The sequence below is a fragment of the Anas acuta genome, chromosome 13 (assembly GCF_963932015.1).
Source record: "Anas acuta chromosome 13, bAnaAcu1.1, whole genome shotgun sequence".
NCBI classification, from domain to species: Eukaryota; Metazoa; Chordata; class Aves; order Anseriformes; family Anatidae; genus Anas; species Anas acuta.
The window spans coordinates 6621816-6636946 of NC_088991.1; the positions used below are offsets into that span (position 1 = coordinate 6621816).

At 61.5% G+C, this 15131-nt stretch overlaps 2 protein-coding genes across 3 annotated transcripts; one reads left to right on the plus strand and one right to left on the minus strand.

Moving 5' to 3' along the window:
• Positions 1–1847: 1847 nt before the first annotated feature.
• LOC137863984 (protein eva-1 homolog C-like) lies at positions 1848–6109 on the minus strand. Of its 2 annotated transcripts, XM_068697671.1 has the most exons (8): positions 5586–6109; positions 4303–4502; positions 3709–3832; positions 3446–3598; positions 3197–3340; positions 3028–3099; positions 2735–2824; positions 1848–2614 (listed from the first exon to the last, which is right to left on the minus strand). In XM_068697671.1, the coding sequence occupies exons 1-8, from the start codon at positions 5980–5982 to the stop codon at positions 2235–2237; spliced, it is 1560 nt and encodes a 519-aa protein (XP_068553772.1). In that variant the 5' UTR covers positions 5983–6109; the 3' UTR covers positions 1848–2234. The 2 variants fall into 2 exon arrangements, with proteins under 2 accessions (XP_068553772.1, XP_068553773.1); XM_068697672.1 differs by lacking the exon at positions 2735–2824 and having other exon boundaries at positions 5586–6108.
• Positions 6110–7066: 957 nt separating this feature from the next.
• On the plus strand, positions 7067–11162 carry LOC137863988 (chloride intracellular channel protein 2-like). The gene is made up of 6 exons (XM_068697676.1): positions 7067–7254; positions 9638–9747; positions 9940–10065; positions 10279–10385; positions 10498–10679; positions 10791–11162. The coding sequence occupies exons 1-6, from the start codon at positions 7207–7209 to the stop codon at positions 10950–10952; spliced, it is 735 nt and encodes a 244-aa protein (XP_068553777.1). The 5' UTR covers positions 7067–7206; the 3' UTR covers positions 10953–11162.
• Positions 11163–15131: the final 3969 nt, after the last annotated feature.

A 15131-nucleotide genomic window follows, 5' to 3' on the forward strand; every position in this document is an offset into this window, starting at 1 on the left:
TTTCTCGCTGTCGCCCCCGTGAGCCCTGCCGCAGGCTACGGGAGCACAGGTTCCCTGCTGAGCCTCCCGATCCCAGTTTGTCATGCGGAAATCCCAGATCCCAGTTTTCATGTGGAAACCGCAGATCCCAATTTATCCTTCAGAAACCCCAAAATCCCAGTTTATCGTGGGGAAATCCCAGAGCCCAGTTTATCCTTCGGGAATCCCAGATTCCAATTTATCATGTGGAAATCCCAGATCCCAATTTGTCCTTCAGAAACCCCAGATCCTGGTTTATCGCGTTGAAATCCTAGATCCGACTTTATCTGTCAGAACCCCCAGATCCCAGTTTATTGTGTGGAAACCACATATCCCAGTTTTCATGTGGAAGTCCCAGATCCCAGTTTATGCTTCAGAAAACCCAAATCCTGGTTTATCGTGTGGAAATCCTAGATCCCAGATTATCCATTGGAAATCCCAGATCCCAATTTATTGTTTGGAAATCCCAGATCCCAGTTTATCCTTCAGAAACCCCATATCCTGGTTTATCATGTGGAAGTCTCAGATCCCAGTTTATCCCTTGGAAATCCCAGGTCCCAGTTTATCATGTGGAAACCTCAGATCCCCGTTTGTCGTTCAGAAACCCCAGATTCTAATTTATCATTGGAAAATCCCTGATCCCAATTTATCATGTCGAAATCCCAGATCCCAGTTTATCCATCAGAAATCCCAGATCCTAGTTTATCATGTGGAAATCCCAGATCCCAATTTATCACTTGGAAATCCCAGATCCCAGTTTATCTTTCAGAAACCCCAGATCCTGGTTTATCATGTGGAAATCCCAGATCCCAGTTTATCTCTTGGAAACCCCATATCCCAGTTTATCCTTCAGAAACCCCAGATCTTAGTTTATCGTGTGGAAATCATAGATCCCAGTTTAACCCTTGGAAATCCCAGATCCCAGTTTATCATTTGGAAATCCTTGGTCCCAGTTTATCATGTGGAAATCCCAGATCTCCGTTTGTCATTCAGAAACCCTAGACCCTAATTTATCATTGGAAAATCCCTGCTCCTAATTTATCATGTGGAAATCCCAGATCCCAGTTTATCCTTCAGAAATCCCAGATCCTAGTTTATTGTGTGGAAATCGCAGATCCCACTTGAACCCTCTGAAATCCCAGATCCCAGTTTATCATTTGGAAACCCCAGATCCCAGTCTATCCTTCAGAAACCCCAGATCCTGGTTTATCATGTGGAAATCTCAGATCCCAGTTTATCCCTTGGAAACTCCAGCTCCCAGTTTATCCTTTGGAAACCCCACATCGCTCTGTTTATCCTTCGGAAACCCTCCAGGGCAGCCCCACACCCACCGCCTGGGAATCTGGGACGCGTCCCGCCGCTGCTGGAAACTTGGCGGAGCAGCAGCCCCAGGGGGGGTGCGATCCCCTGCCAAAAATCCCCCTGACGGTGCGCCCGCGGCGGTGTGGGGGCGAGCTGCCCGTGCCGGGACGGGTCGGTGTCTGCCCGGGCTCGGCGTGGCACAGCCGGCTCTTCCAGTCCCCGCGGTGCCGCCGCCGTCGGGAGGCTTGTGGGTGCGCCGAGAGCGAGGGATGGGGGAAGGATTGGGGGACAAGGATCCCCTGTGAGGTGCAATGCAGGAGGTTTGCTCCGGGATGGCTTCCCGGGAAGAGACAAGTCTTGAGAGAAGGAGAGAGGGCAGGGAAGCATTTGTGGGACATACACGGATGGCTTTTCCCCCTTCCCAGGTTAAAAGGTTTTCTTTTCCCATATCCAACTCGTTGCTCCTCGTGGCCCAGCGCCAGAAGCAGCGGCGGGAGGCAGGGAGCTGAGCAGCGCAGAGGCAGGGCTGAGTTTCGGCATTTAATTTCTCCTCTCTTTTCACCGTTAATTGCAGGGGAGGGACAATTGTGGCTAAAGGGGGCTGGAAGTCGGTGGTGACACAACGCAGGTGCTCGGAGGCACCACCACGCCTGGATCCCCGTGCAGTCCCTTTGGGGGATGTGGGAACCAGCCTGCGGGCTGGAGTCCCTCGGGGACGGGGCTGGCAGGAGCCGGGGCTGGCAGCTTCATTCCCTGAACCACGAGTTTTGGCTTTTATTCCCTGGAAAGAGCAAGCCCGTTCATTCCCTGGAAAGCGCAGCTCGCCCGCTGGCACGCGAAGCACGAAGGGAGGCGCGAGAGGAAGCCGAGGAGCGGCGGCGTCTCCAAACGGCGGTGGCCCCCTCGTCCCCTCCTCACTTGGTGGCCGATTTGATCTTCTGGATGGCGTAGGGGCTGGATTCCTTGGGCATCCAGATCTCCTCCCCGCCGCAGCCCTGCTGCTCGGCCGCCCCCTCCATGGCTGCCGTCAGCTCGGGGCCGAAGATGCTGTCGGTGGCGCGGTAGGTGCGGGTGAGGCGGCGGAAGGAGGAGTCGGAGGAGCTGTCGTCGGGCAGGTCCTCGTCCTGCTCGTCCCTCAGTTTGGTGCGGCTGGGCTCCGAGACGCTGCCGGGACCCTGCAGAGCCTCCCTGGCCTCCCGCAGGAAGGCTGCTTTGGGGCTGAGGATGCAGAGCAGCAGCGCCAGCCCCGCCGACACCCCGCAGAGGAAATAGAGGCCGACTTTTTCAGGGACGTCTGGAGGGAGAGAAGAGCAAAGAGAGGCACCGCAATGCAAACCCCCGCCGCGGCACGCGGGGTACCTGGGCCTGGAGACCCCCCGCACCCCCCCAACCCTGGCACGTGGGGGCCACGTACCCCAAAGCTGGGCAAAAGCTGTCAGGGAGCTAGTAAAAATCATCCTGTCTTCCCGGAGCCTGGAGAACCTGGGCCCTTTGTACCAGCCACCTGCAGTGAACAAGGGGGATGTGAGGGGCCAGCCCCCGGCCCCCTCCTCTCTGCCCTCGGGGTGCTCCTCTCTGAGCCCTCCTCCTCCCCCCATCAGAAAGCTTCTCCCCAGCCTCTCTGCTTGGAGACGGGGACCCGTGGGGTCCTTCACCCGTGGGGGAGCATGAGCTGGTCTCTCCCCCTACCCCCCCAACCCGAATTACCGTGCATGTAGTCCGAGAGCACGAAGGGATCCGAGGTGTCGGGACCTGCCTCCTCCAGCAGCTGCTTGGGCACTGCAACGAGACACAGGACACACACACACACACACACACCACTCTGAGCATCACCACCCCGCTCGTCCCCACGGCCAGCTCCTGGCCCTGCTCTCACCGCAGGTGTAGGAGACCCGCAGCTGCTTTTTCGTGCCGGGCAGGCACGGGTCCCCGAAGGTGGCCCAGTCAGCGGCCACGGTGCAGTTCCCCTTGCGGTGACACTTCTTGGAGACCCTCCTCAAGGCATCCGGAGCCAGGCACTCTGCAGAGACACGCGGTGTGGACCTGTAGCCATCAGCACGGTGTTCCTGCGCTCTTCCCAGATGTAATTTGGGCTCAAACCGTGTCCCCCCATGCCCCCCAGTACCGATATGGGGTCCCCCGGCGTTTGGGGCGTCACACTCAGGCTTGCCCCGCAGGAATCGTCCGTAATGCACGGAGTAAATGGCCAGGATGGATTTCGGCCGGCACTGCAGCCTCAGCACGTTGTTCTCGCACACCGTCTTCACCCGATGGTTGTCTGGGGGTGGGGTGACACCGCAGGGTGTCCCGACACAGCCTCAGTCACCCCAAACCCCCTCCTCTTACCCAGCCACAGGGTTCCAGGGGTGCCCCCGTGGCGCTGCCCACCTGGCCGGCACTTGTAGGATGCGATGAGGTACTTGTGCGTCCCGGGGCACGGGTCTGGCCCGAAGACTTGGCTGTGCACCGAGAACTGGCACCACTGCTGGTCCTGACACTCGGCCAGCAGCTTCTGCAGGGCACAGCGGGACGGAGGTGAGCAGCAGCAGGGAGCCCCCAAGGCTGATCTCACCTCGGCGCTGTCGCTGGGCTCGGGGCCAAGCCCTCACCCCATGGGAGGTGTCCCGTGGCTGCTGGCACCCCCACCATGGTCACAGCCTCGTGGGTGGCTTTGGTGGCCCCATGCAATGCGCGCTCACGGCCACGAGGTGGGGACGAGGCTGCACGCAGCACCCTGCCCTGCTGGGGTCTGGAGGAAGGGGACATCCTGGGGACATCCTGGGGACATCCCGAGGACATCCTGGGGACATCCATCAGCTTTTGTTGCTGGCTGCGCTGCAGCAGAGCCTCCCCCCAGGCTGCTCTCGCCAGGATCCAGCGCAGGAGGTGTCACCCCTCCACCCTGATCTCCCCAAAATGTCCCCAGGAAAAGGTCCCCAGGGGTTCCCCGTGCTGCCACCAGCAGCGGGACACTGCCCTTACCAGGTGGGCCGTGGGGGACGTGCACTCGGTGTTCTCCTGGGACGCATCGCCCGGGCTGGGGCAGAGGTTGGGGCTGGGCACGCGGCGCCCGTAGAAGGCGCCCAGGATGCTGATGGTGGTCTTGCGAGGGCAGAGGATGAGGAGCTGCTCCCCGTCGCACGTGTGGGTGGTGTGGTTCCTCAGCACCTTGCGTAGGTACCCTGGGTGCGGGGAGCGAGGAGGTCACCCGGAGATGGTCACCCAGAGACGGTGAGCAGGGGTGACCACCAAGAGGTGACCACTAAGAGATGACCCCCAAGAGGTGACCACCAAGAAGTGACCACCAAGAGGTGACCACCAAGAGATGATCACCTGGAGATGATCACCTGGAGACGATCACCAGAAGCGATCACCAGAGGTGTCCACCCAGAGGTGATGCCCAGAAATGACCCCCCAGAGATGACCACCAGGAGGAGATGATCACTAACAGAGGACCTTTCCTTGCCTGCATCCTTTCGGAGTCCTTCTCTCCCCAGATTCCCAGCATGGGGTATTTCTCTGTCTTAATCCTACCACCTCTGTGTCCCAAACCTCTTACCCTGTTCTTTTCCCTCTGTTATTTGGAGGTTTGGAAATGGGGACAGGGCGGGATGCCACGTGCCAGGAGGGATGCAGGATGCTGAGGGATTCAGGATGCAAGATGCTGGGTTCACAGGGCGCAGCCAGCAGCCTGGCAGCCCCCAAACCCACACAAACAGCTGCGAGCCTCAGCTCCCAGCCCTGCACTTGTCCCTCTGCCCGTCTGTCTGCAAACCAGGGCCGGGCTTGGCACAAAGAGCCCCTTTCACCTCCCCTGTGGCCACAGGTCCACGGAGCCACCCCCGGCCAAGGGGGGACAGCGGGGACGTGGCCGGGCTTTGTGCTTCAAAGCCCCGGTGACGGAGGCACGGCGCTGCCTCCACCCAGCGCTGCCACGCGCTTGTTTTTGGGGGCAAAAAAAAAAAAAAAATAGCAGCGAGGAGGCTGCCGTCAGATTTTGCGAGTGATTATCCTCGCCTGCCGCTGACTCAGTCCCCGTCGCTGCGGTCGTGCAGTTGGCTCTGCCCAGATGAAATCACATCCTCCCCGCCGCGCTCTGGGGCACCTTTCTGGGTGCTGGGGCAGGCTGGGCGGGCGCGGGGCTGTTCCCAGCACATCTCCCAGGGGATCTTGCCCTTGGTGTGCCCCGAAACCGTGCACCCCACAATTCCCCCACGCCCCCAAACCTCGCTTGTGCCCCTCGTGGTCCCCCGTGTGCCACTCACCGCCGAGCTCCGGGCTGGCCTCCATCCCTGCGGGCAAGCAGAGGAGGACCAGGGCCACCACGACCGTGGCCACCATGGTGCCACCGCCCCGCTGCGCCGCTGCCCACTGGTCCCCGCGGCAGCTGGCGCCGGGGCGGGGGCTGGCACGGCGGTGACAATGGCTCCTTCTGTACCCCGCGGAGGGACACCGGGGCCGCTTCGGACAGCTGTGGCTGCATGGGGACCGGGAGGAGGGGAATGGGGTTTTGAAGGCTCTGTAGGGCCGAGCAGCTGCTCGGCAGCTGAGCAGATCGAGGGGGCTCAGTCGGGTCCCCAGCCTGTCCCCAGAGGGGGGGATGCAGGCGACCACCCGGATGCACATGTGCCCTAATCTCCATCTCGGCACGCGTCCGGTCATTCAGCGCCGGGAGAGGAAGGGAAGGGCTGGCGGCACTGCCTCCCGTGTCTGCCCGTACCCATGGGCACCGAGCCTCGTTCGCCAGCCTCAGATAAACTGCAGCGAGGTCTGAGCCTACCCGAGCTGGAGCGGGGCTGGTTCAAGCAATCGGGGTGAAATAAAAAATAAAATAATAAAAAAAAAATAAAAAAACACACAAACAAACCACCAATCATTTTACGAAAAGTGACCAAAATGAATAAAAAATACAACTTTTTCACTCGATGCTCGGCACTGACGCTGTGGTACTGCTGCACAAGCCGGGGCTCGCCCAGGCTGGGAGAGGAGGGGAGCCCGGGGGTGCCGGGAAGCCTGCCTGCTCCGGGCCAGCCGCCAGCCCCATCCGACAGCGAGCGCTTCCCTCCCATCCTGGGGAGGAAAGCAGGGCAGTCATCTTTCCTGTGAAACAGCCCAAATTCCAGGAACGGGGCCCTGGACGCCAGACACCCCCCCCCTTTCCCCTCCTTCCCATCACCGCGCCCCGATGCGCTCCGTCCTCTTTTTGCTTTCCCTCCTCGGGCGTTTTGCAATGCTTTCCTGCCAGGGGCTGGCTGCGAGGAGGCGGTGGCAAGCAGCCAGGCTGTGCCGCTTGCCCTCCGGGCTTCCCCAGAGCCTCTCCTTGTCCTCGCAGCGGGGTGGGCACCCTGCCTGTATCCCAAACCCGTGGGGTCCCGTGGGGCAGCGGCGCGAGATGCTCAGAGGGCGGAGGGGAGCAACAGGGAACGGGGCTGGGAGGGTGGCGAAGGGGTAGATGCAAACACTTCCTGTGCAATAAAACCAACCAAACAACCAAAAAACAACCAAAAAACAACCAAAAAAACACAAAACCCAAGCAAAACAAACCAGCACCAAACCCCGTCTCCCATCGGGGAGCTGGCGGCAGCAGGCAGCGGGCTGCTTGGAGGCGCCTGGGCGGGTGCGATAGCCCGGCTGGGGACCCGCCAGCGCATCCAGATAGACCCGTGCTGAGTCACAGCTGGGAGGCCCCGCAGCTTCCCCCTCCTTGCCTGCACCCCATCGCTCCTCCCCGCTTCAAAAAGGGAAGGAAAGGGCGAGCCCCAGCCCCAGCCCCGGCCCCAGCCCGGCGAGAGGTGCCGCAGCTGCGCGCCGCAGAGGACGGGCGAAACTCAGCGCAGCGCTGAGCGGGTCACCCTCCCCTCCCCAGCAGCTCGCCACGCCGTCGGGATGGAGAGCCGGCCCGCGAAGGAGCCCGAAATCGAGCTCTTTGTCAAGGTGGGCTTGGCGAGGCCGGTGGGTGCTGCGGGTGGGGGGCAGGAGGTGCTGCTGGCCCTCGTTGCGCTTTGGGAGAGCCGGCGGGGTGGCGTGGGGAGCAGCCGTCCCCGGGGGATGCTGTGGTCCAGCGGTGGCTCTGCAGCCCTGAGAGCCATAAAAACAGCCAGGGAGAGGGGTGAGCGTGCTCAGGGACCCCAATAAGACGAGCCACAGGTGGGAAAAGCACCAGGAGGGTGGGAACGCAGCAGGGCAGCTCCTCGAGTGGCTGCTAGGAGCTGGCGTTGGGAAACAGAGCGGGTGCCCACGCGTGGGCGGGATGGGGCGGCTTCTTAGGTCAGCCCTGAGGATTATTCACTGGAAATGGGTTTTGCTCTTTCTCCCTCTCTCTCTCTCTCTCTCTCTCTCTTTTTTTTTTTCCCTTCCATTGAGCAATTTTTCAAGTGCTTCCTCGGGAACGTTTCGAAACACTCCCGTTCCAAACAGCTGCAGCCGCGCGGTCTCTGCTCCCCTCCTTGGAAATCAGTGCTGGGAAAGGTCACCCGAGGCTCTGCCCCGTCCCCTTGCCAAGGCGCTGCTCGCTGGGCGCCGAGCTCGGGCTGAGCCCCGTGCGGGGTATTCGCTGGGAGAAAATCCTTCAATTTAGGATTTGAGACCTTCAGGAGGTCTCCAATTCCCCCTTCCGCACCGCTTTTCACCCCAGGATGGGTGGGGAGAGGAGGACGGCGCCTGGTGAGGCGGCTGCGATGGCGGCACCACGTTTGAGGGGGGTTTTTGGAGGGAAGGGAAACAGAAAACAAAGCGGCGGCTGTAGGACTTCCCCTAAATCTTAATTTAGCACCAAAAAACCCTTCGCGGGTGTCTGTCAGCAACGCGATGCTGCGCATCACCCCCAGAGCCCTCAGGAAACGGCGCCTGCCTGTAGCTCACCCCAAGGTGCTCCTGAGCTTTTTTTTTGGGGGGGGAGGAATTTCGGGCAGGTCTGGGGGACGTTGAGGTGATGCAGGTCGGGGCGCTCCTTCCTCCTCGCGCTGCTTCACCGAGAGCAAAACCACAGGAACTTCTGAGCAACGTTGGGGTTTCGATGCCTCGTGCAACTGTGGGGCCTCGGGGTTGGGGCTGAGAGGCTGCGCCTCCCGGGTTGGGCTTGTCCATGGTCTTGGAGGGGTTTATTCATCATCTGGAGGGGTTTATTCATTTATTCCTCATCTGGAGAGCTTTCTCCATCAGCTGGAAGGGTTTCTCTGTCATCTGGAAGGGTTTCTCCATCAGCTGGAGGGGCTCATCCATCATCGGGAAGAGTTCAGCCGTCACCTGCAGGGCTTCATCCCTCATCCTGATGGGTTCCTGCATCCTCTGGATGGGGAAACGGGGAGCAAAGTCAGACAGGGTGGGGCCAGGGGCTGCTGAAGCCTGCGCCGAGCAGAGGAAGAGGCTGTTGCTGGAGAAGGAAGCGGAGAGCGATGACTTCCCCTCCTCGCTGCTCAGCTTTCGCTGCGGAGGGAAGGCACGTGGCCTCCCCAAAGCTTCCCCCGCGCTCCCTGCTGCCCACGAGCACCGGGGGAGCTTCCTCTTGATAAAGATTTGTCTCTGAGCATCCGAGGACGGGCTCTGGCTTAGGTTTGCGTTCTGTTTTTTCCTGCAGAGGCCATCCCCGTTTTCCTTTCAGGGTGGCCTCACTGAGCTGCTGGTGCAGGAGGTGCCCCAAGGGCTGGCATCGGTGTTGGTTTGCGGGGATGGAGTCGGGAAGGGAGTGGAGATGCTCAATGGCACAAGAGCAGGGCAGCCCTGGAAGCCATCTCCTAACCCTCCAGCCCCTCTCAGGACACCTAGACCCAAATTTTACCCATTCCCAACTTAACCAACTGGTTAAAGATTAGTTTCGTTCTGGAAAGACTGGAAGGTGGTGGCATGGTGGAAAGGCAGAGCATCGCCTCCAGCCCAGGGGAACCAGGCACAGGGGTCCCTGCATCTTCAGCTCCTGAACCATCCTCTTCCTCCCTGCTTACATCCACGTCGGCGTGGGCAGGGATGGAGCTGGAAGCCCCCCAGGGGTGCTCCCCCAGCCCCTTTTCCACCCTGGGACGTGGACGATGGTTGTGCCTCCTGCTGGGGGAGCCGTGCTCGGCCTCTCGAAGCGCGCAGAGCGCAGGAGGCAGCAGACGAAAACAAGCTGCGCTTTTCCTGGCAAACATGAGAACATTTCCCCTCTCCGGCCTGGCCTCCCGGCCAAGCTGACCCTCCCTTCCTGTCCCATCCGCTATCAATCCTCCCTCCTCCTCCTCCTCCTCTTCCTCCTCCTCTTCCTCCTCCCGGCTTTATCTTGGATCTCCGGGAAGGCTCCGACCCCCGGCCATCCTGAGGGTGCTCCCTGCTCTCCCCGCAGGCTGGTCTGGATGGAGAGAACATCGGGAACTGCCCCTTCTGCCAGCGCCTCTTCATGGTGCTGTGGCTCAAGGGGGTGAAGTTCAACGTCACCACGGTGGACATGACCAGGTGAGGTGCCACCGCCGCACTCCAGCCCTGCGCAAAAATGTGCAAACGTCCTTGGCACCCAGGTCCGAGGGAAGAGCCAAAAATTGGGGGGCACCTCAGAGCCTCCCCCAAACCCGGTCTAAACTACAAGTGGGGCTGTGCCTGGTCCTGTGCGCCCTCCCCAGCTTGGCCCTTTTATTTTCTCTGCTCCAGGAAACCCGAAGAGCTGAAGGATTTAGCGCCGGGCACCAACCCACCCTTCCTGCTGTTCAACAGGGAGCTGAAAACTGACTTCATCAAGATCGAGGAGTTCCTGGAGCAGACCCTGGGCCCCCCCACGTAATTGCAGACCTGCCTTGGGCTGGGCGGGTGGGGAAACCGAGGCAGGAGAGCGGCCGGGGCGGGGGACGGGGACAGAAAACAATGGGAGGAAAGGCAGCGGGGCTGGGGATGGAGCTGGGGGGGGGGCGGGGGAGGCGGTGCCAGGTTTCCCCGTGGATTTTGGGTGGTTTTGCAGCCGGCAGCGGTGACTGATGACTGCTCTCTCTGAAGGTACCCGCACCTGAGCCCCAAGTACAAGGAGTCCTTCGACGTGGGCAGCGACATCTTCGCCAAGTTCTCGGCTTACATCAAGAACCCGCGCAAGGAAGCAAACAGCAGTAAGAAAAACGGGGAGGGGGCGGATGGGGGGGCACAAAGCCTGCTGAGGGTGGCAGGGAGATGGTGTTTGGCTGAAGGCAGGATGTGTTGACCCCCCTGCTGCCCTCCCAGACCTGGAGAAGGCGCTGCTGCGGGAATTTCACCGGCTGGACCAGTACCTCAACAACCCGCTGCCCGAGGAGATCGACCAGGACAGCGTGGAGGACATCACGGTCTCCAAGAGGAAATTCCTGGACGGGGACCACCTGACGCTGGCCGACTGCAACCTCCTGCCCAAGCTGCACATCATCAAGGTAAGGGCACCCAGGGTCGTCGGGCTGGGGGGCACCCCGCGAGCAGGGTCTCAGCCTCCTCCTCCTCCTCCTCCTCCTCCTCCTCTTCCTCCTCCTCCTCTTCCTCTCCAGATCGCAGCCAAAAAGTACCGCGACTTCGAGATCCCGGCCGACATGACGGGCGTCTGGCGCTACCTCAACAACGCCTACGCCTGCGATGAGTTCAGCCACACGTGCCCGGCGGACGAGGAGATCATCCACACCTACGCCAGCGTGGCCAGGAAGATGACCTAGCCCCTTGCAGGACCACCGGGCCCTCCACCTCCCACCACAGCCTGGCCAAAAGAGGGGCTGGAGGGGGGTTTTTGGCACCCCGAGACCCCGAGCTGTGGAAGCAGCACCTTGCTTTGCACCCCCCCTCCCGTGCGTGCCACCACCTACGGACCGGTGGCTGCGTGGCCAAAGTGGCGACCGTGCCACTGTGCCTCCCCTCCTTCCCCTCCCCCCAAAAAAAACACAAACCCAACGCCCTGCTCTCATGACACGCCACGGGAAAAGCCAAGCACCGGACTGCTGTGGTGGAAACGAGACCTCCCCAAAGGTCCCCCCACCGCCCGTCCCATGAGGCACCCGGGCTCCAGCTGGAGACCCCGAAAAGCTCTTCCCCTGCCGTTTGGCTGCGGGGGTCTCCTCGCAGACCTGCAGCCCACCAGGGGCACCCTGCAGGGGCCAGGCGGTGCCGGCTGTGAGCTCCCACCTGGCCCCTGCCAGATACAAGACCCTGAGGGTCCCCACAGGGGATGCAGCCACGTGCAGCCCCCCGCCCGCTGCCCCTTCCCTGCTCCCACCTGGCCTGGGAGACACCCGGGCAGCTTTGGTGCCAGCCCGGCTCCGTTTCTGTGCCTTGCCACCCGGTGCCAAAGCCCCCTAGCCTCCCCACCCCACCCCTCCACCTCCTCCAAGGGTTCCTGCCCACGCCTGCCAATTCCACCAGCCCCCTCGAGCCCCCCGTGGCCACCAAAAAAATACTGTACAGTGAGCGCCAGGGCCCCGCGGGGACCCCCCCCTCCCCCCGGCAGAGCCACCCGCCAGCTCTCACTGCCACCTCCCTCTTTGCACTAAAAGGTGTGTCCTCGCCAGCCTGCTCCCACAGCACCGGGTTTGGGGACTGCTTTTGTAACTGATGGGTTTCGGGTTGTTTGTTGGGTGTTATTTTTTTTTTTCTTTTTCTATTTTGTAACTAAGAACAGCAATAAACTTTATTTTAATACGCCTCGCTCGCCCCCTGTCAGCGCCACGATCACCCCCACCCCAAGGTGTCCCCTGTCCCCTTGGCAGGTCGCAGAGGGTCCCAGGACCCGCCAGGCATTCACCCCTCTTTTTTGGGGCCCTGCTCTGCCTGGACAAGGGCATCCCCTTCAGCTCCCTCTGCCTGTGACCCCACAGCAGCCCCATCCTCGGGTCCAGCCATCGGCACAAACGTTTGGGTTCAATGGGGAGGTGGTGACGGGGATGGCCCCCAGCCCCTGTGTCCTTGCACAACCCCAGGGGCAGGGTGCCAGGAGCTCGGCCAGCCCCAGCGCTAGGCTGTGGAGGTATTTTCTTGCCCTTGGGCACGTGGTGGAGTTGCTAAAGCTCTGGAAGTCCCCGTGAGTCAGCCGAGGGGCAAAGCGGAGCCGCGCGCCCGCTCCCTTCCCAGCAGTGCCAGGCAGCGAGGTGATGGCCCGACCCTGGGAGGCTTTTTGGAAGAGGTTGGAAGGGACCCCTGGAGGTTGTCTCAGCTCCTGCTGCAAGCCTTGAGCAGGTTGCCAGGAGCCTGTGAGTTTTGGGGCAGGCAGAGGTCCTTTTTTATGGCCCCCAGCCTCCTCTGGTGCCCTGCGAGCCGGACGCGTGCATCGGGCGCGTCGGCGCTTCTCCTGCCTCAGCCACCCGTCCCGGTGACAGGAGGGGACTGTCACTGCTCCAACAGCCGTGTCCCTCCTCTGTGAGGACACCTGATCGACCGATTTGGGTTTCCAGGGGCTCTGCTGCGTGCCGGGGCTGTGCTGGGGAAGGGAGAGGGAGGGAAGGCGGAGAGGTGACCCCGTGCCCGCGGCGGGTTGGGAGAAGAGGACACGGGGACGAAGCACACAGACCCACACGTCCCGGCTGTTAGATCCCTGCAAGCCAAAGGGACTCTGGTTGAACATCACACGAGGCATGGCCAATGCTGGGGCCTGGCTGTTTTTTTGGCTCCAACACCCACCTTTTTTCTCTGGAAAGCCGGCGGATGGAGGACCGGCAGCCAGCGCTCCAGCGGCGGGGTCACGAAAAGGGGTTTTCCTGGGAAAACAGCTACCACAGCATCGGCCAGCTGGGATGGTTTCCCTTTAAACCTCTTCGCCTGGGAGGCTCAGCTCAGAGAAATCCAGCTGGCAGAGGTCCCTTGGGGGGCCTCAGACCGGCTGCCTCTGCTGGGACAGCGCGGTCCTGGTGGTGCCCTTCCCGCGAGCAGCCAGGGAGAGTTTCACGGGTCTCTGGAGCAGGGTGAGAAGGCACCAAGGCACCAAGACGCCTGCTTGGAGCACTCCTCAGCCTGCCCCTGAGGATGGGGGGCACGGGGAGCCATGGGGAGCAGAGGCAGAGGGGTGACAGCGCGCCCAGGACACCAGCCCAGCACCCTGCAGACACTTGCCACGCGTCCCCAGACGAGGGCACTCCCAGCCCAGGGCACGCGATGGGAAATGCTCCGCAGCGAAGCCACCCCTGGGGCCACCTCCCAGCCCAGGGCTTGGCCCCAGCATGGTTTGGGCACCCTCCCTCGGGTCCTGCCGCGGAGCTACCCACGGAGAAGCCGCATGGGCCAGGATGAGGAGTGCCCCAAAACCACCTTGGGCAGCCCACACCACATTTTCTCCAGCCCCAACCCCCTGCATCTCTGCCTCCTGCCTCGTCCAACGCCAAGCAGGGCTCTCCCAGGGCCCTGGCTGCTGGCAAAATGCAAGAGCCGAGCTGGGCTCTGTCATTTCAGGAGCTGCCGTCTCCCTCGGGTTTGTGAAGTGCCGGATTTCCCATGCGGCAGCTGCAAAAGCCCCGCGAGCCCCCGCACTGCAAAATTCCCCTCTCCAATATTTCGGTAGCTGGCAGCTCAGCTCTCCGAGAATTAGTAATGAGAAATACCCTCCTGATGGTCCCTGATGGGCTGCTTCTAATAAAGAGCCGTTCCCAGCTGCACCCCCCCTGGCCGCTTTGATCTGGCACCAGCAGGCGCTCACAACACCAACGGCACGGGGAGCAGGCACAAGAGGGGGTGAGTCAGAGAATTTCGGGGACTTCAGCAGCAAATACCCGCAGGCACGAGGCCGAGGGGCACCCTTGGGACCCATCCCCACCTCTCCGGGTGCAGCGTGGGGCAGGAGCCAGGCTCAGCTGGTGCCCGCAGGAAGGATGGAGGGGACGCGATGCCGCTCGGGTGGGGGGCTGCCCCTGCACGGCCCCCTCCCACGAAACATTTTAACGCCTGCAGAGACGGAGCAGAGGCTCTGGGCGGGCAGACCAAGCCGTGCGCCGTGGCACCAGGTCTCCAGCGCTGCACGTGGGCGCGCGGCCCTGCGCTTTCTCACGGTGGCTCTGCGCAGCCCCGTGCCTGCCAGGCGGTGAGATCTACCCCCCCCCCCCCAACAAAAAAAAAAAAAAACAATCAGAAACTCGTGCTGCTGAAATGCCAGCGCGAAATGTCACCGGCGCTCTCTGCCTTTTTCCACTCTCGCCGTTTCTGTTTCGCAGAGAGGCTCCGCTGCTGCTCCAACCCCCTGGGCTTGGGTGGCTCCTGCTGCGGCGAGCACCTCGCCTGAGTCACCCGCGGGCTCGGAAAAGGGCTGCCCGTCTTCCGCGCCCTGAGAGCTGCCAGGCTGCTCAAAAAGCACCCGCTGCATCCCAAAATAAGCCCAGCACCCGCCAGCCCAGCGTGGTCCCAGCACCTCCCAGCAGAGGAGCCCGGCTGGCACGGTGCGCGGCACCGAGTGCCACCTCCAGGTCACCGGCGCGCGGATGTGACCTGGGTTTTTGGGCTGGATTTTTTTGATGCTGGGCAGCTGCGAGCAGGGCAGGGTCTCCACTCCTGGAGGTTTCCAAGCAGAAGCAGGGCGGGCATCTGCGGAGCTCCCCGAGGAGATAAGCACCGCGGAGCTGCCGGTCACCAGGGGGCTGCGGGGCAGCAAAAGCAGCCCTGGGGCTTGGGTACGGGGAGCTTGGGCAGAGCAAAGGCATCAAAAAACTCCAAAGAAAGGTTTAGAAAAAAAAAAAAGAAAGAAAGAAAGGAAGAAAAGAGGGTATTGAGTGGGAGGGAATGTCAGCGTGGAACATTTTGCCGAGGATTTACAGATTACACCGCTTTTGCCTCAAAACCTCAACCCCCTCTGAAGTCTGCCCGATGTGTAGATGGGGGAAATTCTTCTGCCTTGGCTTTTGGGTTTGCTTTCTAAACACCTGAAA